At 36.3% G+C, this 25,290-nt stretch overlaps 1 protein-coding gene across 12 annotated transcripts in view; it reads left to right on the top strand.

Annotated features, from left to right (window-relative positions):
• Positions 1-25,290, top strand: part of SOX5 (SRY-box transcription factor 5) — a 992,020-nt gene that overhangs the window by 857,402 nt on the left and 109,328 nt on the right. For 10 of the 12 annotated variants that reach the window (XM_033430324.2, XM_033430322.2, XM_033430323.2 and 7 more), the window contains one exon: positions 3,201-3,324. In XM_033430324.2, the coding sequence (XP_033286215.1) occupies positions 3,201-3,324 (124 nt within the window). The remainder of the gene's footprint in view (positions 1-3,200; positions 3,325-25,290) is intronic. The other 2 variants (XM_004270915.3, XM_004270913.3) reach the window with 1 other exon arrangement.

Raw genomic sequence — 25,290 nt, 5'->3', positions numbered from 1 at the left:
CTAGAGTTACAATAATAAATAAGTTACAGCCTCTTTCCTAAATAAGTTCATAGGTCATCAGGGAGGCTCAACTTATACAAGTAACTATTATTCAATACAGTAAGTATTGTGTTAGCTTTATGAGGTCAAAGAAGTAACAGTTCTTTCTGCCTGAAAATTGGCACCATAAGAAAGAAGTGCTTCACAGGCCAAGACATTATGTGGGTCTCAGAAGCCTTTGAAAAATAAGTAGAATTTCGCCAAGAAGAAAAGAAAAAGAGAAATTACTAAAAACAGAGGAGAAGATACTTTTGAGCCTGTTCAAGCGTGGAAAAACACCTAGTATGCAAGGAACCCTTCATGACCCATTGAGGCAGAAGTACAGAATATCTGAAGGAGGGCAGCAGAAATACCTGGAAAGATGAACTAGGAACAAATTGTGAAGAATCCTGAATACCATGTGAAGGGATTGGGTCATTATTCTCTAAGTAAAAGCAACCATCAAAAGGTTTGCAGAAGAGGAGCAGGTGAAATACAGATACAAGACTCATTTAGAAGGAACTCTATGAGGAATATAGTTTAATGTCCTGTGAGCACCAGACCTGTAATAGGCAGAGTCTCCCTTCAACTACTTATATACCTGAAAGTCCTTTGTAACTCAAGGAAAAATATGAAGAAGACAAAAAGATTTGTTGACAGTGACTTCAGCATTCTTTAAGACAGCTCTTCTCAAACCTGGATGCACATTGAAATCATCAGGGGAACGTTAAAAAATGCTGATGGCTGGGTCCCACCCCTGTTGATTCAGATTTAATTCACCCCCGTTGTCTAGGAAACAGTCTGGGCATTGAGAGTTTTTCAGAGCTTGCCAGGTGATTCTAAAATATAGTTTCAAGTTTAAGAACTACTGCACTAAAATAAGAAGCTATTGTTTCTGCAATTGTAGAAGTTATTTTTCCCAAATTTTAAGGTCTCTGAAGTTTGGATGACTCTTACAACCCTTGTATGTGTTTCATTTGAAATTCCTTTCTTCTTCCCTCTAAAGTGCTCTTATTAAATTTATAACCATCTTACACATTATATAACCAATGGTGTCTTAGAAAGGAGGAGATGCACTATATAAAATATAATAACTTACGATGAAATGTAAAGGATACATAGTAGCTAGTGATAACCCCTAACCAGCGTGGCTAGTTTGTTGTTTCTTGGTTTGCTTGTTATTCTGGTCAGCGTCCTCTTCTTACACAGAACTAGCGCCCATGCTGTTTTGCCTTCAAACATCTCCCTCTTGTTTCAGGCCACTTTTTCCTACATACTTGCTCGATATGCACTTTCTAATTTTTGAGACTTCAGTCAGTTGTTTTCCATTGGTGTCTCCATAAAGTTTATCTTTTCTCCAGTATGTTCAGAAAATGTGGGCTGTAGTGATATAAGCTTTTTAACCTTCAGTTCTAACCTTAAAACATTCTCTTTTTGTTTTCCTGGTTGTGTTGTTCACTTTTAGTTTCACTCTGGTGGCAGTGATAGGTTTAAAATCCTTTTGGTTAAAAGAAATACTTTGCAATTTGGAGTCATTTCTGAAAACAGATTCCTCATTCTTACAGTGCTTGTTTCTCTGTTTGCCTGGCTGGCTGGCAGGCTGTCTCTCTGTCTCTCTTTCTCTCCCCTCACCCTTCCTCCTTCTCTCTCTCTCTCATCCCCTCCTCTGCCCCCTCAACACGCGCGCGTGCGCACGCATGCACATACACACACACACACACACCAAAATCTCAGAAATACCTCAGAGGTTTACTATGAAAGATGAAACGGTGGAGAAAGTGAAGGTGGACCTTTAAAGTGAGAAATTATGAGAATTATCAGAATCATGTGTCTAAGAATGTGAATGCCAGTGAGAGAAAGGGAAAACAAGTCCGGAGATATTTCAGAGTTGCTGTTAAGGTTAGCGACTGAATTGTTTGTTTGTTTGTTTGTTTGTTTGTACATGTGTTTGTTTTACTTTTAACCATTATCCCCACTGTAATGTAAGCTCCATGGGCATAAGATCTTGTTTGTTTTGTTTACTATTATGTCTGTACTACCTAGCTCATTTTCTTATACACAGTATGTGTTCATGAAATATTTATTTGTTTATTTTCCAAATAACTGACTTAATGTGAGCAAGAAATAGTAAAGGAGAATAAAGTGTCAGATGTGATCTTTATCAGGATCCTAAATTCTCATTCGTATGTTCTCTGACAAACACTAACCAATAACCATGTCCACCAGAGAAATCTTGCTTAAATATTTGGAAAAAAATCCTAAGTATTTTAGTAAATGACAACCTCTGCATTAGTAACAATGTGACAAAGCTGCAGAAATGACTGCATTAGTTTATATTTCTAGAAATTACTGTTCAATTAAAAGAAAATAGTGATTCCATTGTATTAGATTATTTATTTACTGATGTGAACCCTACATCCTGAGAGTGACACCAGAAAATTAAGGTGTATTCTAAAGATGGCAACCAAAAGAGAGGCCGTGTGGTTTGACGAGTGGTTCAATTGCCTCAAAAAGGATAGATGAATTCAAAAGATCCAAGGGACTAGATCATAGACATAGTTTTGACTCCCCCATTCCATGGCCACAGGCAAGTCAGTTTTCTTTCGGCCTCAGTTACCTCTTCTATAAAGAATGGGGAAAGTCTTTATTACTCTCTAAGCTTTCTTTCAGCTCTTTTATTCAAGAACTAAAAAAAAAAAAACACCTTAGTATTATGCATGAACATGAGAATTATCTTCAAGTAATGAAGAGCTGTTCATATGTAAAATGGTACCAGTTTAATTTTGTTTTAGAAGGTAGAATTAGTCCTAACAGGTGGGATTTACAGAAGGAGATTTTAGTTCAACCTAAGGGATACTTTTTTAATCATTATATTAATGCAGTAAGAAAAGACTTGTAGTGTGAAGTATTGATGCTTCATCACTGTAAAGGATATCATCATGTAGGGAAATTATTCACCAGGTTAGAAAGTGAACTTGATAACACCTTCCAGTTAAAGTATTCAGTATTCTGATTCTCCTGTCTAAAGTAGTCCTAAGACATAGCCTCACATCCAGGGTTCTAGCAGGCTTCTATGCCAGTATATTGAATTGAATAATTTTTTTCTTATATCGTAAGGGTGGGAGGATGGGAAGCATGGAATATCAAAACTTCTTCTCTTTGATTCACTCTAATACGTTCAGCAGGTTCAAGGTCAACTGCCGCCATTAATGATTCCTGTATTCCCTCCCGATCAACGGACACTGGCTGCAGCTGCCCAGCAAGGATTCCTCCTTCCTCCAGGCTTCAGCTATAAGGCTGGATGTAGTAAGTACCACTGATTTTTCACTTGGGCATGCGTGGAGGGCATGGCTTTAGGCAATTTAATATTCCTGCCACACCAAGAAATGAGATCACCCATATAGCATTTTTATTTTAAAGAGGAAACACACAGAAAGTGTAGAAAAGGATTTATGTTGTATTCAAGAGCTTAGATTATTTCTATGCTTCTGAAGCCAATATTTGCTTTTTATAATTTTGTTTCATAACTTTCATTTCCAGTGTATTCTTAAATTATGAATATAATTTTCGGGTTCAATTTATTTTTATGTAGGTAAGACAGGAATATGCATTTTAATAGCTTTCCATTGCCCTTTAAGATAAACCCAAGTTTCCTAATGTGAATCAGTTGGCCTTACATTATCTGTCTCCTCCCTACATTTACAGCCTAATTTCTCATTAGGCTTCTTTTAGTTCTTAGACCGAACCATACTCTTTCTTGACTTTGGACTTGAATTGTCTGTGTTCACTCTCCTTGGTTTTCTGAACCTCTTCCAGCTCAGACAGGGAAAGCTGGCCTAATCTAGTTAGATCCCTTTCTCCAGGTTCCTTTGGATCCTGTGTATTTCCTTTCACTTTAATTGTAAACTCTATGAGGGCCAGTGCTCATTCTGTCTCACGCATTGTTATATCTACACTTTTAGTACAATTTCAACTATTTGTTGAATGAATGAATAAATGATTGAGCATTCATTACAAACAACACAAGGGCATTTTTACACTAAGTGATGGGTTACATTGAGATAACTGTTTATATTGCTTATCAACTTTACTTGCCTGTGATTTTATGACTTTTTTAAGGAAAATCAAAATTATACACTGTGAGTTTTGGAAACAATCTAATAATTGAAATATTTTCATTGATCAAAGTAGAATACCCTTGAAAACAATTAGCAAAGTATTATCATTTTAGATATTTATATAGAATATTATTTTGTAAATACCAGTAGACTTTGGTTCATTTATATATTAATAAATTGTCACATTAGCATCTTGCTATGCTCCAACACTTATTGCATTTGAGAAATTCTTCTGAACATTACTAGGAATCAGATCTGCTTCCTGTTAAATGATGTTTTGAATTTTCATATTTAACATTTATTCCTAGATTTTAAACTTTCTTTATACAGCAGTGAAGAAATGGGATGTAATATTTTAAAGCCATGTGAGTGAGTAGATTACAACCATGGAGTCTAGGTAAAAGTGAACTGAACTGAGGAGTATAAAAATTCATACTTGTAAGCACTTTGCTCTTTGCAGTTTTAAACATGGCTTTTGCCAATCTTTCTCTTGACTTAGGTTTCCTGTGTTTTAAGATGGTGTTCTCACTCTGGATCCTTAATGTATTTATTTAATATTATTTGTTGCATAATACTGTCTTTGTAGATTGATTCATCCAGAAACACCAACTTCTTTGTATAACTAAGGACTATATTTATATCCTAAATATTTAAATTCTAAAAATAATTGAAATTTTAAGAAGAGAATTTAAAATACTATTGCTACATTGGTTTCTGAGTTTTTAATTGCAAAAGATTTTTTTGTTTCCCTTTACCTAAGGAATTACTATTCACATTAAATGTATGTTGCCAATATGTTTTTCATAGCCTTGGTTACTAAAATGAAAAAAAAAATGACACTTTTAAAAATCATCAGTTGCCTCAGACTGCACCTGCAATATGTACATATAGACTAGTTCTGTTTTTGAAAAAGAAATTTTTTAAGCAACTGTAGACATAAGTCCCATTAGCGAATATTGTGCTGAAGAGAAAACCACATTGAGTATGAACAATAGCATAACTGGGGGGCTGGAAAAGGTCAAGAACACCTCTGCCTCACTCCCATTTGACAGAGCTGGCATAGCAAATTTGTTCAGTGTTAACGTAACGTGGCGTGGAGAAATGTTTCCCTTCCTAAAGTTGTTAATATATTAACCATTTGATATTCATACCTTCAGTGCTTAAAGTTATAAGTGATACCACTTCTTTTGTATCCTGGAAGTAAAATAGAATAAAGCCTTCTACAGCTGCTGGAAAGCTTGAAAGAAGCATCATGCCAAACTCTAAAACGAAGAAAAAGCCAGTAGTAAAAGAGAGTGCCACCCTTGTTGACACTCTCACACTGTCAGTTTGAACGAGGAGCTGGGTGGGAGCGATACATACTCCAGGCTACTTATTTCCTCCATAATCATGTTGCAGGAAAGGAATCGAGGTAGGGAAAGAAATCTTGCCGTCTTCTCTCTTCAGTGGGACTTGCTATTTTATTCCCCCCATAATTGTCAATCATAGGTCACTGCTCTGGCTGTCATTTGTTTTAATTTGAGTAATATCATGGAGTTCTCAATGAAAGCAACACTGACTAATCCATCTTGATTTGAGTTTCAAGTAAATATGAAAGGTATACTATTTTTTGGTATGAAATACTCTCAAATGCTTTTCATCAATCCATTCAAGAGAGTATTGATGATAAATTTTTCTGTTTAGACTATGTGTTTTGATAAATAAAATTAAAATCTTTGAAACTACACGTGAAAGTTAAAATGTTATCAATGGGGAAAAAATAAAAACACCAGTTGGGTAACCTAACCATCATCATCAAACATCATCAAGCTTCTTTTCCAAAAAAGAAACTTCTAGTTGGAAATAAAGGTATTTTCCCTTTAAGAAATATGATGGTAGAAACACGGTGTGGAATGGACACCTACAGAATGTAGTTGCTGGAATTTCTCTTAACTGCTAGAAAGCGTGTCATTAAACAATATAAGAATAAATTAATAGCACAGCCAGAGACTTCAGAGCAAACTGGCTAGATAGAAAGGAAGCTTTAGAGAATGTTGTAGTCCACTCTTATCTATGAATATGTAGGTCACTTTACAAACATTGATATATTATCAGAATTTCAGTTCTGTTTTGGTGTTTGCTGTTAGTGAAATCAAGCATGAAACCACACTTCTTCATGAATCTATATCTAGTTATTGCCTTTCTTACTTCTTTTTTAAAGTCTAAAAATACTTCCAGACTTCTAAGGAGGTAAAAATAATGGTGTATTATTAAATGGAGTGCTTTAAATATGTATAATAACTTGAAAAAAGTTATGTAAAAACACTGGTTTAACATTCAGGGAAAAAAAATAATGAAGTAATCTGTATTTTTAACTTACCAGTTCCGTGAAAATTGTCAATTCAGTTGCTACATGTTAAACACACCCCAGATTTTATATTGCAGTAATTAAAAATCCCAATTTTAAATTATGTTTATGGGTACTAGCTCATTTTAATCAGAAAACAATCATTGAAGTCCTTGAAATAAATTTGAAAAACTAAATAACTAAAATCCTGGGAGTTCCCTGGTGGTCTAGTGGTTAGGATTTGGTACTTTCACTGCTGTGGCCCGGGATCAATCCCTGGTTAGGGAACTGAGATCCCACAAGCCACATGGCTAGGCCAAAATTAAAAATAAATAAATAAATGCCAGTTCCAATTCTGAATTATAAACTGAATGTATGTACAAATGAGTTGGTTCAAGTATACTCCGGATGGTTGAAGAGTCCAAGGACACAGTCCATGTGCTTCTGCTGGAAAATCTGAGTGGAGTCCTAAGCTCTTAACCAAAGACTTAAACCTGTGAACTGCAAAGCTTGTATCAGGTAGATTTTTTTTTTTAATTTTTATTTATTTATTTAGGCTGCGTTGGGTCTTTGTTGCTGTGCGTGGGTTTCCTCTAGTTGGGGTGAGCAGGGGCTACTCTTCGTTGCGGTGCGCGGGCTTCTCATTCTCTTGTTGCCAAGCGCGGGCTCTAGAGCACAGGCTCAGTAGTTGTAGTGCACGGGCTTAGCTGCTCCACAGCATGTGGGATCTTCCCGGACCAGGGATTGAACCCGTGTCCCCTGCATTGGCAGGTGGATTCTTAACCACTGTGCCACCAGGGAAGTCCCAGGTAGATATTTTTGAAATAAAATGTACACATCTTTGACACCTGAAGAACAGTTTTAGGTTGGCAGGAAGAGTTTTATACTGGCTCATCATAGAAAAAAACCTACCAAAATTCAAAATGAATTTGAATATGTATGCTGGTTTTAGCCCAACATTTTATTTATTTTAAAAAATTTTATTTTATTTATTTATTTTTATACAGCAAGTTCTTTTTTTATAGATTTATTTATTTAATGTATTCATTTATTCATTTTTGGCTGTGTTGGATCTTCATTGCTGCATGCGGGCTTTCTCTAGTGGCAGTGAGCGGGGGAGGGGGGGAGGGGCTACTCTTCATTGTGGTGTGCGATGGCTTCTCTTGTTGCGAAGCACAGGCTCTAGGTGTGTGGGCTTCAGTAGTTGTGGTTCACAGGCACTAGAGCGCAGGCTCGGTAGTTGTGGCACACGGGCTTAGTTGCTCCGCGGCATGTGGGATCTTCCCAGACCAGGGATCAAACCCGTGTCCCCTGCATTGGCAGGCGGATTCTTAACCACTGGGCCACCAGGGAAGCCCCTAGCCCAACATTTTAGACTTGAGAGGGACCTTTGAGGTAAGGTGATTGAAGGTCATGAGTTTCGTCAATACCAATTTCTCTGACCCCAACTTTCAGTTCTCTTTCCACAACACTCAGCTTCCTTACACCCCAGCCCCCCACTCAGCCTAAGTGCTGTTCCTTCAGAGCACATATTTTATAGGCAGAAAGGAAAGGAATAGGTGCTTCTCTTTTTACTAATGACTATAGTCCTCTGCCTCTCTCCTTTTTGTTTGGGTGTAAAATTTCTAGCCACATAATTCTAATAGATGCTTCAGAAATTTTTGACAGGAAGACATTTTATGTGGAAATTTTAAAAAACTACAGGAAGTCAAAATCCAATAAAATAACCCATTTTCTGTATATAGTAGGAAACAGTTGTAAAAGAGTTGGCTTGATAGTTTGGCCCAAAGTGTCAAATTGAATGTGTCACATAGCTACAGATACAGTATCTTTCCCTAGAGATGGGCTATAGTTCCCAAACTAGTGGACTGTAGTTCCCAATCTGTGCTAAGGTACCAGGGTGCTGAAGCTAATTCACAGGGGCACACAGGATATTTTAAAATTTCAAGGAAAATACAGAGACATCTCTCAGACACTACATAAATTACCTGAGTTGTTTGAAACATATTACTTAATAAAATGGAGCAGTTGGACCTTTCTTTAGTCTTAGGAGTGTCAGGAAAGAATTACTGAGCCACTGATGGTGCCTGAATCCAAGACATTTAGGAACTTGTGGCTTCGTATATTATATATTCATTTTTTAAATGTTACAACCTTTTTACTTGGAAGTTATGGTTGTTGATCTATCATGTTACAACCACGGAACAGAATATTATAACAAAATTTATCTTGCACTTACAGGGATATGTATAATATTCAGATAAGCAATTGATTTGCCTCATTTTGCTACTTTAATTGTCCTTGTGCAAGTTGTTGAGATTCAGTTTCCTGACCTACAAAATGGATTAATAACACTCATTTTACTGAATTGTTACAGAGATTAAATAGGATTTTATATGAAGCAGTACCTACCATTGTGTCTGTCTTATTAAGTTACTTATAAATGATGGATACTGAGTATAATACCAGCAAAACACACATCCTGTGTCTCCCCTCACCAAAGGAAAAAAAAAGATTATATTAGAACCACACCCAGCAATTAACTACATTTCATGTCCTATATAGCAGCGGTCTCCAACCTTTTTGGCACCAGGGACCGGTTTCACGGAAGACAATTTTTCCACAGACCAACCGGTGGGCGAGCGGCGGGGTTCAGGTGGTAAGGCCAGCAATGGTTCAGACTGAAATGCGAGCGATGGAGAGCGGCAGGTGAAGCTTTGCTCGCTCACCTCCTGCTGTGCGGCCTGGTTCCGCGGACTGGGGGTTGGGGACTCATGCTATATAGGATCAAATTCATTCTGCCACACCTAAATGAGACTTCCTCTGACTAGGAAAATACAGTTTTTTAGAGAAAAGTATTTTAGTGCTGATGGAAACATTTGTCTCTTAACTATTTTAATTATAATCACCAAGTTTTTAACTTTTTTATTATCATTTTACACTTGTCTATTAGAGATCATGTTGGAAAAGATGATGTGATTTTTTTGAAAATGTATTTAGTCATTGTTTTGGCTATATGAAGCTAGAAATACATTCACGTACTCATTCTGCATTTTAACACATTGATTAATTTTTCAGAAATGTGCTAAATAAAATAGCCATATAAAGTTACTGATTGAAACATTTAATTGCCTTCTGAGATTAGCTTAAATAAATAGAAGTCGATGAGCCAAGCTGAATAAACTTAAAATATGCTGTACTTACTCTTCATCAGTTTTCTGAACAGTATTTCCGCTTCCAATAAAAAAGGAAACTCTCAGTTAATTAGTTCCTCATATACCATGATAAAATTAATGTTTAGGAGTTAAATACCATAAACTTCCTCAGGCACATTTGCTGATGTGTTCCTGTTTTTAGTTAATGTCACATGTTTCATTGTTTAATGGGGGTATCATGTGGGTTTCATTATATCTCTCTGGTGCAGAGGGTCCATGTGTCTGGCATTTTTAGGAGACTGCATGCTAATTTCTGATTTAACTATGTCAGCTGTGTCAGCTGACATACAGGTCAGTCAGTGCTGAAACAATCACCAAATCACAAGCTAAAAACCATTGACATGGTATGCTTTTATTGAACTGACAAAATAGGAAACATGTGTTGTCAGGATCACATACTGTAGGTTCTTTGTAAATAAGCAGAGAAAAGAAGATATAATCACATCTTCAGGCTTCTGTGTTTGTGTGTGTTAGAATTATTGTGCCCAGCTCTTCCGCTTACCTTCCCTCCCCAAATCTTAGAAACCAATGACATTGGGCAAACCTGACTTAGTTTAGAGCTTTATAAATATTTATTTTTGTAAAGAAGAACTTTGTAGCTAAACAGCCAATCATTTAAATTCTCAGATTGGTGACATAAAAATACAAAATGATTAAAAAGTAAAGAGAACTGAGTGCAGAAAAAGTATATAACATTGCACAATTATATGGTGACAGCCACCCTCCAGTTCTCATGGAACAGCTGTTTCTAGGTCAATAAAATAATGTTGTTTTTGTTTTTGTTTTTTGCTAAAAATGGAGTTTATAATAGCTTACAATACAGTATTCATCACTGAGAAAAGAGAGATGTATATGTCCTTATTGTGACAAAGTGTCATGACTTAGTATAAAAATGATAGCTTATATTGTGCCTTATTGTTTATAAAACATAGAGACATAATTAATTTTAAGCAGTATAACTCTGTGAGGTGATAACTGTGCTATATTAGTAACCAATGTTTGATCCATTCTCCCCCCGCCCCACCCCACACACTACCACCACTAAAACACACACATACAAGCAAACAAAAAGAGCAAAAGCCCTTTCTTTCATAAATTCCTCAGATTTCATTAGACTAAAACTATATCTAATCTTTTAATCCATCCTGTTTGCTTTTTAACAGTTAAGAACATTAAAATGCCATTCAATTAAAATATAAACTCATTCAGCTCAGTATTTTCTTTTTGACATGATTCTCGTTCTTGATAACATAGAAGTGTCAAATTGGCTAGTGACACTGTGTTTTCAGACCAGAGACCTCAAAATGTGATGTAACCTTATGAATTTGTAGCCTAACCCTCAGAATTCTAGGTTCATATTTTTGTTGCCACAGCAAACATGGAATCTCATCTTAGTATTAAACTCACACTAACTAAGGTCATCAAACTGAAGTATAAGCCCAGAGGAGCAATATGTTGTTTTATTTGAATAGATGTAACTGTTAATGATACTGAACAACTCTATTGCCCAGTAAACGTGCTCTTCACTGTAGAAAGCTCCAGTAGAAGGCAAACTTTAGTCATAATGTTGATAGGAAAGTATGGAAGCAGAAAAAGTATTTAATAAAACAGGCTAAGATAATATCTTGCTTGTAACTCTATGATAGATGTCTGTTTTCCATGAGAACTGAACAAGTCATGCTGTTGGAATACCATGTGAATCAGATACTTTATTAGGTTTAACTATACTGTAACAGGCCAAAATAATGCTAGCTTAAACATGGAAAAAGAATATTTTTCACTCATGCAACAGCATTGCTCTTGTGGTAACTCTGCGGTATGAAGTCCATGGCTTGTTCTCTTACTTATTGTACTGCTTTCCACAAAGCGTGGCTTCTATCTCATGGCATTAGGTACCTTCTCCAGCTCCCGTGTCCCCACTCCAGCCAGTGCAAAGGGCAGAAGCAGGGAGAGCTACAACTTTTTAAACAGTACTCTTTCACTAATAATTTATTTTTGCTCTGTTTTCAAAGAACATATTTAAACCTATTTATATAATCAGCTCATACCAACCCTTCACATTTTTTCTAATATATTAAAGATAGCATTTGCTGACTACACAAACCTCAAACAACGTAGAAGTATATGAAACAGAAACTAAAAGTTATCTGCCTACACTCATACCCTCCTATAATCCCACTCTGCAGAGGTGATTACTGTTAACAATTTGGTACCTATTTTTCCAGAACTAGATACTGGAAAAATAGGTAAAAATATTTTCCAGGTATAAATATATTATGTATTCATAAATAAATATGTGTATACATCTATTTGTATCTAGATATCAATATGTAATATGCAGGATGTGAGAGTATCTGTATAATATATGCTATGATATATATATGTGATATGTACTACATAATATATAATGTATGGGGGGGTAAATATTTTATAGACTATGTTCTACCAATAAATATAACAAAAAGTCATGGCCATCTTTCTTCCATGCTTTCAGACCTGCATCATATTTCATTAAACTGGATGCACCATATTTTATTTATGTTTCCCGCTAATGAACATTTAAGTTTGTCTACAATGCTTCACAGTTTTAGGCAATGCTACAGTAAACTTTTTTGTGTACACAAAGTTGCCCCAAATGAATTATTTGTGTAATCAGTTCCATTACCAGTATATGGTATTTTACTTCCATTTATTTGTTTCTTTTTGAACATTTTTCACCTGAGAAATTGTCTGTACATTCTGATGCTCTCTGAGTTGCTTAATGGAAGGCTTAAAACTTTAAAACTTGACTTATCTGAGTTAAGCTCTGAATAAGCATCAGTGAGACTTGTAATCTGAAACAATTAATTGTCTCAATTTAATAAATTCTGGCAGAAAAAAAATTATGCAAGGTGTCAGAAGACCTTGGTAGTCTCAATCCCATTTTGTATTATTCTGTTCCCTTGGGCAAGTCATTTTCCTCTTTGTGCCTTAGCTTTTTAATCTTTAAGGTAGCTACAGTAATGTCTGCCCTACTCACTTCATGAGGAGATTGTAAAAGTTAGATGGAATGAGTCTATGCATTTCTAAAGAAGTTAGATTATTGTATAATATATCATTATTACTTGTTAAATGTATCAGCCCATTTTGAAAATTTAGAATGTGATATAATGATAAGGATTTCAGGAATTTATCTATTTTTAGGTCACTGTACTTCTGACCATTCAAAACATTTGCATTATTTGTTTTTCATTTTTGGGTGGAGAGAAAATTTCATAACATTTCTTAATTTCCAGAGGTCTAAAAGTTACCATTCTAGTAGAAATCTCTAGGCCAGGAGTCATCCCAAATGTATATTCCATAGGCTTATTGTTAGAGTGGTTTAGGAAGCTTCCTGTTCTCAACCAGTAGATCACAGACTCTGGATACACCCCAGGAGGAAGGATGTCTATCAAAGGCCCTGACAGACAGAAAAGTGGAAAGGCTATCAACGGTGTCAAAAAATGAGATGCTTTTAAAGAATGAAATATTTGCTAAACCTTCATATTAAAAGTGGAAAATAAAAGAGCGCATTTGAACTGGTCTTAAGTGGCTTATATGAATGCCCCTCTTCCAGATCCCTACTTTTTAATACTTTCATCATTTTGGATGCTTTTCTCTGTGCCATTCATTTCTTCATAAGACACAGAGGCAAGATTTAGATAGTACTCTGATATAGATGTACATATAGAAGCAGTTCCTTAATTAATGATTCTCTTTGAGCAGCTTAAAATGAGTTATTATGCAATAGTTAAATGATGCCTTGGTCGTAATGCTGGAATACAGAAGGAAAAGGAGACTTGTTTGATTCATTGTCACCTTTTCAGGGATACACAGATTTCTTAGATAATTAATCCAGGAATTTTCATTTGTACTAGAATTCCTTAGATTTATGGGCAAAGAGGTGAAGAAAGAATGCTGTATTTTTTATATGCAGAAGCGTCTTCCCACTTTGAAAGATGTTTCTTAAAGAGTTTATAAATTAATCTCTTACTAAACTAGCCAACTAGGTAACTATTAAATTAAGTAGGGTAAAGTTTTTTTTGTTGTTGTTGCTTGTTTTATTAATAAATTTATTTTAAATTAAATTAAGTAGGGTAAAGTTGTGGTTTTTTTGTTGCTTGTTTTATTAATAAATTTATTTATTTATTTATTTTTGGCTGTGCTGGGTCTGCGTTGCCCGCTGGTGCGCGTGGGCTTTCTCTAGCTCTGGTGAGCGGGGGCTACTCTTTGTTGTGGTGTGCGTGCTTCTCATTGTGGTGGCTTCCCTTGTTGCGCAGCATGGGCTCTAGGCGTGTGGGCTTCAGTAGTTGTGGCACGCAGACTCAGTGGTTGTGACATGCAGACTCAGTAGTTGTGGCTTGCGGGCTCTAGAGTGCAGGCTCAGTAGTTGTGGCGCATGGGCTTAGTTGCTCCGTGGCCTGTGGGATCTACCCGGACCAGGGATCGAACCTGTGTCGCCTGCATTGACACGCAGATTCTTAACCACTGCGCCACCAGGGAAGTCCACTAGGGTAAAGTTTTCATTTGCAGTGCTACATTAAGAAGACAAAAAATGTTTTTTATTTTAAAACAGTCTCTTACTGAAAAATTTAGCCTATGACAAAGCAGTTAAGAACTAAAAATCTCCTAAAAATATCTTCTTTTAAAATAGCTGTATAGTCAAACAAGAGATAATTTATTAATTCTACTTTCTCAAATAAAATTCATATGAAATATTTATATTCATTACTTATTTTATGAGAGTTACTACACAATGTTAGCATTTCTCATAAAAAATTTCAAATATTAATGTCATATTATACTATTTTAGCAAATCTAGGAAGGGTTTACAGATTTTCTGCATCTAGAAACCCCTTCACCTTTATTAAGTATACCGTATCAATTGTTCTGAACGTCTGGTATTCCACAAGATGATTTAGGAGACTTGTTATAAATTTAACCTCTTAAAATGAGAGAGGAAGTATAGCTGAGCTTATTGCTGTTTGAAAGCAAAGTTCAACTTGCTTGGATTTCAGAAAGTCTAAAGTGATTGGAAACAGTCACTATGATGAAGGATTTTGTTTTTATCTTTTGTTTGTATATAAGACATCTTTTTTAGTAGACACCTTGACCGTGCTCAGGTGCTTTAATGACATCATAATAGCGGGTTCTTGTTAGTGAACAGAAATCATTTTAAGACTTAGGAAATTCATGTTATTTACTTTTAATACCCAAGGGGATATGAATTTTTTTTTGCTTTTTTTGCTTTTAAAATCAAAATTTACAGAAGAGATAGATTATGGAATATTAGAAAAGAATGGTTTGATGTGTGAAAAAATGTGACAAAAGATTCTTTAACCGCCTCCTTCAGGTCCTTATTTCTTAAACTCTAGGCCTCTCTTTCGCCCTCCATTTTCTATCCTTCCTTGGTATCACTGGCAGCTGATCTAAAACACCATTATTATTTGCATTAAACCTTGTTCAAAAAAACTAATTTGTTCCTTATTTGTATAATTATTTGCTTACAATCTGTTTCTTCTATTAATAAGCCTTAAGCTTTTGATATGGGAAGAGTGGTCTCCTGTGTTTGAAATTTGTTAATTTCTTAAATAGAATATTGCTTCATATATTCAGTCATTAAACAGTTAACAGCCTTAAGTGGGCAAGGCACTATGCTAGAAACTGGGAATTTAAAGATGGAGTAAGACATAATTCTGGCTTTAGGATGCTCACAGTCTAGTTGGGGAGAATGGGATGTAAACAGATGTTATGTAATAGAGATATGCATAGAATTTTAACAAAAGTGAGTGGAAAGGGAATGAACTCAAATCTGAGATTGATGGAAGGTGTCAGGGAAGGTTTCTTGGAGGGGGGAAGGATGATCCTAAGGATCCCTGAAGGATGATCCCTAAAGTCCAATCCTAAAGGATGAAGGGCAACTACGCAATTGAAGAAGTTGTTGTGGTGAAAGGATACACAAACAACATTCCTGGCAGAAAAAAAACAGCCCTGATGGAGGCTGGAAAACAAGAGATGGAATTAGTGTATACATGGACCTTTAAGCAGTTTGAAGTAAACTTTAAGGCAAGAAATGATAAGTGAGTAGTTGGAGGACATAAGAGGAGACCAATTCAAGGAAATATTTATAGACTCTCTATGCTGGAGGAACTGGAAAGCCATTGAAGGGCTAAAACTCCGGGTTGAGATCATAGTGGCATTTATCCATCCATCCATCCATTGATCGATTCATCCATGTCAAGACATACTTTCTTGTTCACTTTTGAACTTTTCAGTCCTTAACACACAGTATGTAATCAGTAAATATTTATTACAATTTAAATACAACCAATGAATATTTATTGTGTACCTGTAATGAGTGCCACTGGAAGCTAAGCAGAGAATTCATTTCTTTAGCAGAGGACTGGAGCCTGGGAGACTGATTGGTAGGTTTTCCAATAGTAAGAAATGAAAACCTGGGGGTTAAACGAAGTTTGTCATTGACTGGCCATAGAGAATGAAAGGGAGGGAGAAGTCAAGGATACTTCATATTTATAGCATAGGTAACTGGGTGTCACCCAAATTAATCGAAATACCAAGAGTAGAAGTGGGTCTTGCAAGAAGGATGATGAATTAAATTAAATGTGAAAACTGAACTTCCTATGGGAGAGATGGCCGGCGGGTTGGGGGTGGGGTGGCCATCCAAAAGCAGTGTGAGAGGACTAGGCTGGAGTCCCTGATTTCGAATAGTTTATATATGGTACTTGGACCAAGAGTTTGGATGAGATCATTCAGATAAAGGAAATCCATGAGAAAATTCAAGCACCAAGGATTAGACTCCAAGGAATACCAATACCTAAGGAATGAGTGAAGGAAGGTAGAACAGCCTATTGCAGAAGTAATAAAGTCAGCATGAACCAGGTATGAGGAGAACCAGGAGAGCACGTTATAAGAAAAGTCAGAGAGTGTAGATGTAGTTAGAGAAGGAGGGAGTCATTAACAGTATCAGCTGTTACACAGCAGTGTTCGTTCAAATTTGGCAAATCAGAGGTCATTATTTCCAGGGAAGTTTATGGATTGAGAAGTAAAGTGTAGGAGAAGGATTTAAGATTATCATTGAAGACTAGTTTCCAGCAATTTAGATGAGAAGAAGAAAGAAAGTAAATAAATGACTCCTTTCTAAACACTAAGGGAAGTGTTTCAGAGGGATTTTTGGAGTCTAGATAGTTGGTTGCTTTTTTAGGATAGGAGGTACTTGTGCATATGTTTAGGGACACGGTATGAACCGATTCTTACCTTGGCAGTTGAGGTATTTAATAGACTCTAATCTTCTGAATGTTTCTTGATACTATATGAAATGGGTCCAGCAGCAGGCTAGTTCATTAATACATTTTGTTCATTCATTTCTCTGATCCTTACTTTTGGGCTCAACCATTTATTTATTCATCAAATTATTTATTGAACATCTATCAGCAAATATTTATTGAATATCTACTGTGCGCTAAGCATTGTAATTTTGGACTTCTCTCATCTTTTCTAGTTATTTTTTATTCAAAGCCTAACTCAGGACCAGCCCCTTCTCTGATTCTTTCTCCATTGATTTCAGCTCAAATAAATTCCTCCTTTCTTTGGTAATTACTGCCTTTCTTATTCATATGATTTTAATCATGTGGCTTTGATTCATTTCACTTTCCATATTTATGTCTTATTTTTGTAACTGAAAGTGTCACGAAGGCAAGGACTGCACCTTTATTGCTTTGTGTCCTACACGTAATGTTTGACACATGTTAATTGAATGGACATAAAATGAATGTATCTATTTTGAAATTTTAAATATATATTTATATTATGCTCTAAAATAGTCTGTGATGTTTTCTAAAACTTAATACTTTCCTTGCCACAATGGTAAGAACTATAGTACTTACTATCTGTGAGATCCTGAACATTTTTAATTTGTAGAATGAGAATAACAAGCTACCCTATTGAATTGTTATGAAGATTAAATGAGATTTTATACACAGACCAGTAAATATATTCATTCATATATGTGTAGATTTATATGTGTATATTTATGTGTATACATATGTAAAATATTTTAACAGTGCTAAAAGTCAACAAATATTAGTTGCCCACACTTCACATCAGTGGGAGTATAATGAATAATTCAGAATTGACTTTGGAACAACTGATGTTGAAACTCTTTGGGTAAAAAAAGGATTTTTTTTCCTGAACCACATCTGAAAATAAAATATAAGCCCAACTGTGTTTTGTTTTTTTTTTCTTTTTTTTTCCCCTGTATCTCTTTTCTCCCATCAAATTGGCCATCAAGTCTGTCTCCCATATATGTTCCTTCTTCTCTTTCCCTTATGATTAGTTTAGGCCATTATCATTTCCCTCTTGACTTACTGCAGTAGTTTTTAACATGTCTGTGTGTCTCCAGTCTCTCCCTCTTCCAATTGATTCTATCCCTTGCCACAAAACTGATCTAAAACACAAATCAGACTGTCACATTCCTGCTTAAAATCTTTCAGCAACTTAAGGTTGTCTTCAAAGTAAAACACAAGGCTCTGCAAGATGTGTGTCCTACCTGCTTCTTTAGCTGCATAGCTTAACATTCCCCTTCTGCATCAGATACACTGAGACTATTAAAATATCCCTGGATGTAGGGGCCAATAACAGATAATGGTCATTGCTAGCACTGTCCTATGAATGGTAAGGGGCTCCTTCCAAGCAGAAGGATCCACCAATTCATCTGTTGGCCTATGAAATGAAAGAAAGCAACTTCCTTCCTTCCTTAAGTTCCAACTATAGTGTCCTCTTTAACTCCACTTTGTCTTACACTCCTCCATGAACTCCTACCCAACTCCCTCCACCAGGAGGTTAGAGTGGTAGAGCAGGGTGTTTTCAGTTCCAATCTGAGAATATGATTAATAAGAGCAATCCTGTTGCATGACGTGATGGAGGCTTACTGTGTGACTTTGGAAGACATGGAAAGTAGGTGGTAAGAGGGTCCTGAAAGATAATTTGGTAGTGAAGTGCCATTTTTTAAGAGCTACTTTAACAAATAATCTTCCTTGATGCTCTTTCCAGGTTAAGTTCTTCTTTTCTGGAGGTTTCCAGAATGATGCCTTCTCCAGTGTTCTACTTTGCTCATTGTATCACTGGATTGGTTTACATGTTTATCTCCCTCACTTTATTAGGAACTCTTCTAGGGCAGGGATTGTGTGTGTGTGTGTGTGTGTGTAGGTTTTAATTTTTATAATGCCACAAAACTTTCCAGAACCTTTATAGTAGTTCAGTGGGTGAAAGGGTTTGTGAAGTTGACCCTGGATAAGAACATACTTGCTTTTGACAATCTTCCTCAGCCTACATAACCTTGTTGTTTTTCTTACTCTGTATATAGCCCCCCAAAATGAGACTCTTCAATAGTGTCACTGTAAATAATTATTATCTAAATATTCATTACTTTAATACTAATGTAAGTAACATGCTTTCTGAGGGGTTATTGGGTTATTTACTATTAGATATATCATTTATATCAGTAGATACTATAAGCCGGATTGTATTCTGAAAACAGTTGATTAACATGCCTCAGTATATTTTTCAACTTTTTGAAAAATTTTAGTTTTGAGCTAGAATTTTCCATACTTGGCTTGAAAGAAGAAAGCAAATTAATTTTGGAAAGGCTTAAGGAAAAACTGTTCAAATGGTTAAAACCTAGGAAAGAGTAGAAGAAATTACTTTAACTAGTTGAAAGTCAATTTGAATAACACACATCGTTGAACTTTAAACACCAGAATTTTCCATTATCTTATTTTTACTAAGTATCTCATGAGGTATTAACAAAATAAGCCTGTTGTAATATTTTAGTGCAGTTTATTGAGAGATGGCATAAATAGATGACGTATTTACTTCAGTAAAAATCTTTTTTCCCCAGTAGTTTCTGAATTTCTCTTTCCCCATTAAGAACTACCCTTGACCTTGTTTTGAAGTCTTATAGATTCTGTGTCCACTTCAGAACACTGACACATGCATATAATATATTTTGAATTTCCTTAATTGAGTTAAATTGTTGTATTGGCCCTTTTCACATTTATGGTATTTGTATTTACTTAGTAACTAGGGCAAATTTCAATCAAACTAGTTCTGGATATCTTAGACCTGAAAAATTGATAATAAGGTAGATATGCTTCAAGTTTTGTATGTTTGTATGTTGGATGGAGATGGTTGCATTAATATTGTGGCTTAGACACAAACCTTTTGAAATTAGTTGATATCCTATTTTTGATCATATGTTTATCTTGGAAACTGTATATGATTACAGATATGTAATAGTGATAGTACTCTTTTTAATTCTTGCTGCCAGTCTTTCGTTTTCTCCAATTCACTTAAACATCAACTACATTGATACGAGGCTGTATATGGCAAACATATTGTATTAGTTTGCTAGGGCTGCCATAACAAAATAGCACAAATTGGGTGGTTTAAACAACAGAAACTTATTTTCTCACAGTTCTGGAAGCTAGAAATGCAAGATCAAGGTATCAACAGTGTGGATTTCATTCTGAGGCCTCTTTCCTTGATTTGTAGATGGTTGTCTTCTCCCTCTATCCTCACATGGTTGTCCCTCCATCTGTGTTGTTTGTGTCCTAATCTCCTCTTTATATAAGGTCACCAATCATATTGGAGTAGAGCCCACTCATATGACTTTATTTTACCCTAATCACCTCTTAAAGGACATATCTCCAAATACAGTTACATTCTTAGATACTAGAGGTTAGGACTTCAACATATAAAATTTGGGGGTACACAGTTCAGCTCATAACACATATATAAATTATTTAGCTTGTGTGTGTATATGTATGTATGTACACATATATGTTTATACACATGTACAGTATGACATATGAATAACATAGTTATGCACACATATATGTGTATCCAAAGGAAAGATAACTATATTCATTTCATTACTATATATTCATGAATGTAGGAAATGAAAAATAATAAGATTCTAATATGCATATGCAATTTTTAAGCATTATGGAACTGTCTGGATTTTAACTAATGAGCTCTAAATATGTGTATAATACTCAATTTGTTATTAAGAATTAGATGCTGGTAGTTGGAAAGTGCCGTAAACACCTATGTGGGTGTTTGCCATCAATCCAAATTTATGAGTAAACCTGTATCCCTAGGTTAGAGCTCGGAGTCATCTTTAAGACTTGTTACTTAACCTCTTTAATTAAACTTGTTAAAACTTCATTTCATATCCGTTGCCCTTTGGCATCCAAACATCTTCAAGTCTGGATTATGAAAAGTTTCTCAGCTCCCTGCTTTCTGTCTCTTTTGCCTTTATTCTGTAACCTGTGAGTTAAGCTGGTTTTCTCTCCATTCCTTCAGCATGTCACGCTCATGCTATGATACATTTCACCCTGTCTAAAACATCTGCCCCACATCTGCAAATCTTCAAGGCCAAGCTCACTCTTATTTTCACCTTTATTCTTTAAATATTGAAGCCTGGAATTAGTTCTACCTTAATTCCTGTAGCACTGATGGCCAATACTACTCAAATAAGTTCAAATAATTAGAAAAGAGAGACTTGTAGTAAACAGATAGAGACCAGGTTTGGTTTTGTTTTTTCGTTTTTATCTCGCATAACACCCAGCAGAATTCTAGTCACATGGTAGATGATATAAATGCTTATTAATTGATTTTCAATAGGGAAAGTAAATTATATAAAATGAATTGTCAATGTGAAGAGCACTGTAGCCTCTAAACTTCTGCTTAGTTTATTTTAATATTATAGTCATTAAATAAGGAATATAAGTGAATTACACAATTTTAAGTATTTAAATTGTCGATTCTAATAGTCATAATATTTGTTATTTCAGCTAGTTTGCATAAACACAAATTCAGCTTTTAAACATCTAAACTTCCCTTTATAAAATCAAATATAGTATTTTCTGGATTAAATATTAAAAATTCCAAATGATAAGTAAAGCCTTGTCAGGTAACATCAATTTTTTCCTATTTACTGGATCTTTCTCATTAGCATATAAGCATGCTATAATTTTTACAAACGTATACCTTTTAAGTAGTTTTCTTTATCACACATCCTCCAATAGATACTGTAAAATGCCTCACTGAAATTGTCTGTTTTAGCACTTCTCAAATGCCAACAAATAGTTTGGGAATCTTGTTAAAATTTAAATTCTAATTCAGAAGGTATATGCTTGCTACTTTGACAAAGTCTCCCAGACCTTAGTGGCTTAAAATACCAAACATTTGTTTGGACACAGCCACGCTCAGGCTCAGAGTCTTTCACGTCCCTGCAATCAAGGTGTTGGCCTGAACCGTAGTCATCTCTAGGCTTGACTTGGGGAGAAATTCACTTCCAAGCTCCCTCCTTTGGTTGTTGGCAGGCCTCCTACTTGTGCTTGCTGTTGGCTGGAAGACATCAGTCCTTTGCAATGTGAACCTCTCCATAGGGCAGCTCACAGTATAACTGCTTGCTGGGGAAGGGGGGCAGGGGAGAAAGCAAGACAGAGCCAGAGTCTTTTTATAACCTATCTCAAAAGTAACATCACATCACTTTTGCCTTATTCTGTTCATTAGAAGGTAGTTACTAGGTCCAGTCCACAAGGGGAGGGAATTGCATAAGGACATAAATACCAGGAAGTGGGAGTCAGTGTGGGTTCCGCTGACTCTAACGTGTGCCTGCCACATTAAGTTTGTGGTGGAGTCTGAAATTTTGCCTTTCTAACAAACTCCTAGGTGACATCAGTGCTGCTCCTGAGAACTTCACTCCGAAGAGCAAGGATCTACACTTACTGCACCCAGTTCCTTTCTTTATTCATTCTCTGTTGATCTCACTGACTCCAGCTAGGCTCTCTCATCCCCTCATTCTGCTGAAATTGCCCTTGTGGAAGTCACCAATGAGTTCTATGTCACTAAATCCAGCATTTGAAAAACTTGATCATTCTTTCTGAAAATCTTTCTTGGCCTCTGGAACACCAAATTGATATACATTTCTCCTCAGTTTTTCTGCTAGTTACCTATGTCCCTAACTATAAGAGTTAATATATCCTATAATCCAATCCTGGGACCTCTTTTTTTATCTATAGTTAACTCCTACATGGTTACAGCTAAAATTCCAGATATATGCTGACCACTCTCAAATTTATATCTCCTGTGGAGATTTCTCCCCTAAAATCCTAACATGTTTATCAAGTGCCTCAGCAAACACCTCTACTTGGATACTGATAGTAATTTCAGACTTAAAACGTCCAAAACAGAGCTCTATTCCTTCCCCTTCATCTCCCCCTCTCTATGCCCAACGTGACAGTCTTGCTTCTCATCCATGTTTGCAAATCCAACAAATGGTTCCACTCCGCAATCAGCTGTTCCAGTGAAAAACCTGGGAATCATCCTCGAGTCTTCTTTTATGTAAACCATCATTAAGTCTTGTCAGTTTTACCTCTTAAATACCACTTGACTTTCTCCATCATTTTTTTTTTTTTGGCTGCATACAGTATTTGTTTTTCTCTTTTTGGCTGTGTTTAGTCTTCATTGCTGCGCTCGGGCTTTCTTTAGTTGCAGCGAGCGGGGGCTACTCTTCGTTGCAGTGCATGGGCTTCTCATTGCGGTGGCTTCTCTTGTTGCGGACCACGGGCTCTAGGCATGCAGGCTCAGTAGTTGTGGTGTGCAGGTTCAGTAGTTGTGGTGCACGGGATTAGCTGCTCCACGGCATGTAGGATCTTCCTGGACCAGGGCTCGAACCCATGTCTCCTGCATTGGCTGGCGGATTCTTAACCACTGCGCCACCAGGGAAGCCCTCTCCATCATTCTTTATTCCAACATCACCACTCTAGTCTGGACCATCATTACGTTATTATAGAAAGTTCTGCATCTTTTTATTATTGATTACAGCTTCCAACCTTTAGCCCAAGTGGTTTTACTCAGTCCATCTATTTTCCATGTTCATGGTTTCCTTTATCCTGTAGGATCAAGTTTAGATTCTTTACATTGTACATAAAGCCATACACAATCTGGCCTGATTCCCTCTCCAGCCCCATTTATCTCTACTTCCCTACCTGCACTCTGCACTTGAGCACTTCAGGGACTGAGCTATGATATAACACTCCCATTTGACTCTGAGTCTTAATGAAAATCATTTTCCTTCCTGGAATGCTTCCCTTCTTTGCCTGGCTAGCTTTCATTTAATTCAAGATTCAGCTTAAACATGACTTCATCCTAGAGGCTGTCTCTGACCTTTTAGACTATGTTTGGGGTACCCACAATATAGTCCATAGCACTGTATACTTCTCTATCTTAACAGTCATTGTATTTTATACTAATCATTGAATTATCTTTGTCTTATTTTCCGTTTAAGCTGTAAAGCCAGATTGGCAGAAGTAGACTCAGATATTCTGAAGCCTGAAACATATAATTTTGGGGACTCTATTTAAGAAGAAAAATATGAAAATTATATATATATATATATATAAGATCTTCATATACATTAAGTACAAAAGAGAATATTTATGAAAAGAATCACAACAAAGTAAAAAATTAAGTGAGCTGACAAAGATAAAAACATATGACCCGGTGAACACACAGCTAGGGGCCCTTTCCAGAACCCCAAAGTTTAAGCTTCATTAAATTTCCAATAAATATACCTCTTGACATAAGTCTTCTTTAAAGCTCTATTTCTGGGGGCTTCCCTGGTGGCAAGTGGTTAAGAATCCACCTGCCAATGCAGGGGACACGGGTTCGAACCCTGGTCCAGGAAGATCCCACATTGCCACGGAGCAACTAGACTCGTGTGCCATGACTACCGAGCCTATGCTCTAGAGTCCACGAGCCACAACTACTGAGCCCGTGTGCCACAACTACTGAAGCCCGCACTCCTAGAGCCCGTGCCCTGCAACAAGAGAAGCCACCGCAATGAGAAGCCTGGGCCCCGCAACAGAAAGTAGCCCCCGCTCACCACAACTAGAGAAAGCCCACACGCAGCAACAAAGACCCAGCGCAGCCAAAAATAAGTGAATAAATAAATAAATTTATTAAAAAAACAAAAAGCTCTATTTCTAGTGTCAACAGTAGTGTTTAACACAAAGCAGGTACTCAATAAATATATATATTTTTCTGGTCAATTGATCTTTTCTTTATAACATCTTTATTGGAGTATAATTGCTTTACAATGTTGTGTTAGTTTCTGTTGTATAACAAAGTGAATCAGCTATACGTATACATATATCCCCATATCCCCTCCCTCTTGCGTCTCCCTCCCACCCTCCCTATCCCACCCCTCTAGGTGGTCACAAAGCACTGAGCTGATCTCCCTGTGCTAGGCGGCTGCTTCCCACTAGCTATCGGATTTACATTTGGTAGTGTATGTATGTCCATGCCACTCTCTCACTTCATCCCAGTTTAGCCTTCCCCCTCCCCATGTCCTCAAGTCCCTTCTCTACATCTGCGCCTTACTCCTGTCCTGCCCCTAGGTTCTACAGAACCACATTTTTCTTTTAGATTCCATATATATATGTTAGGATACGGTATTTGTTTTTCTCTTTCTGACTTACTTCACTCCGTATGACAGACTCTAGGTCCA

Source organism: Orcinus orca, chromosome 11 (genome assembly GCF_937001465.1).
Source record: "Orcinus orca chromosome 11, mOrcOrc1.1, whole genome shotgun sequence".
Classification (NCBI taxonomy): Eukaryota; Metazoa; Chordata; class Mammalia; order Artiodactyla; family Delphinidae; genus Orcinus; species Orcinus orca.
This window is presented reverse-complemented; position numbering and strand designations above follow the sequence as displayed.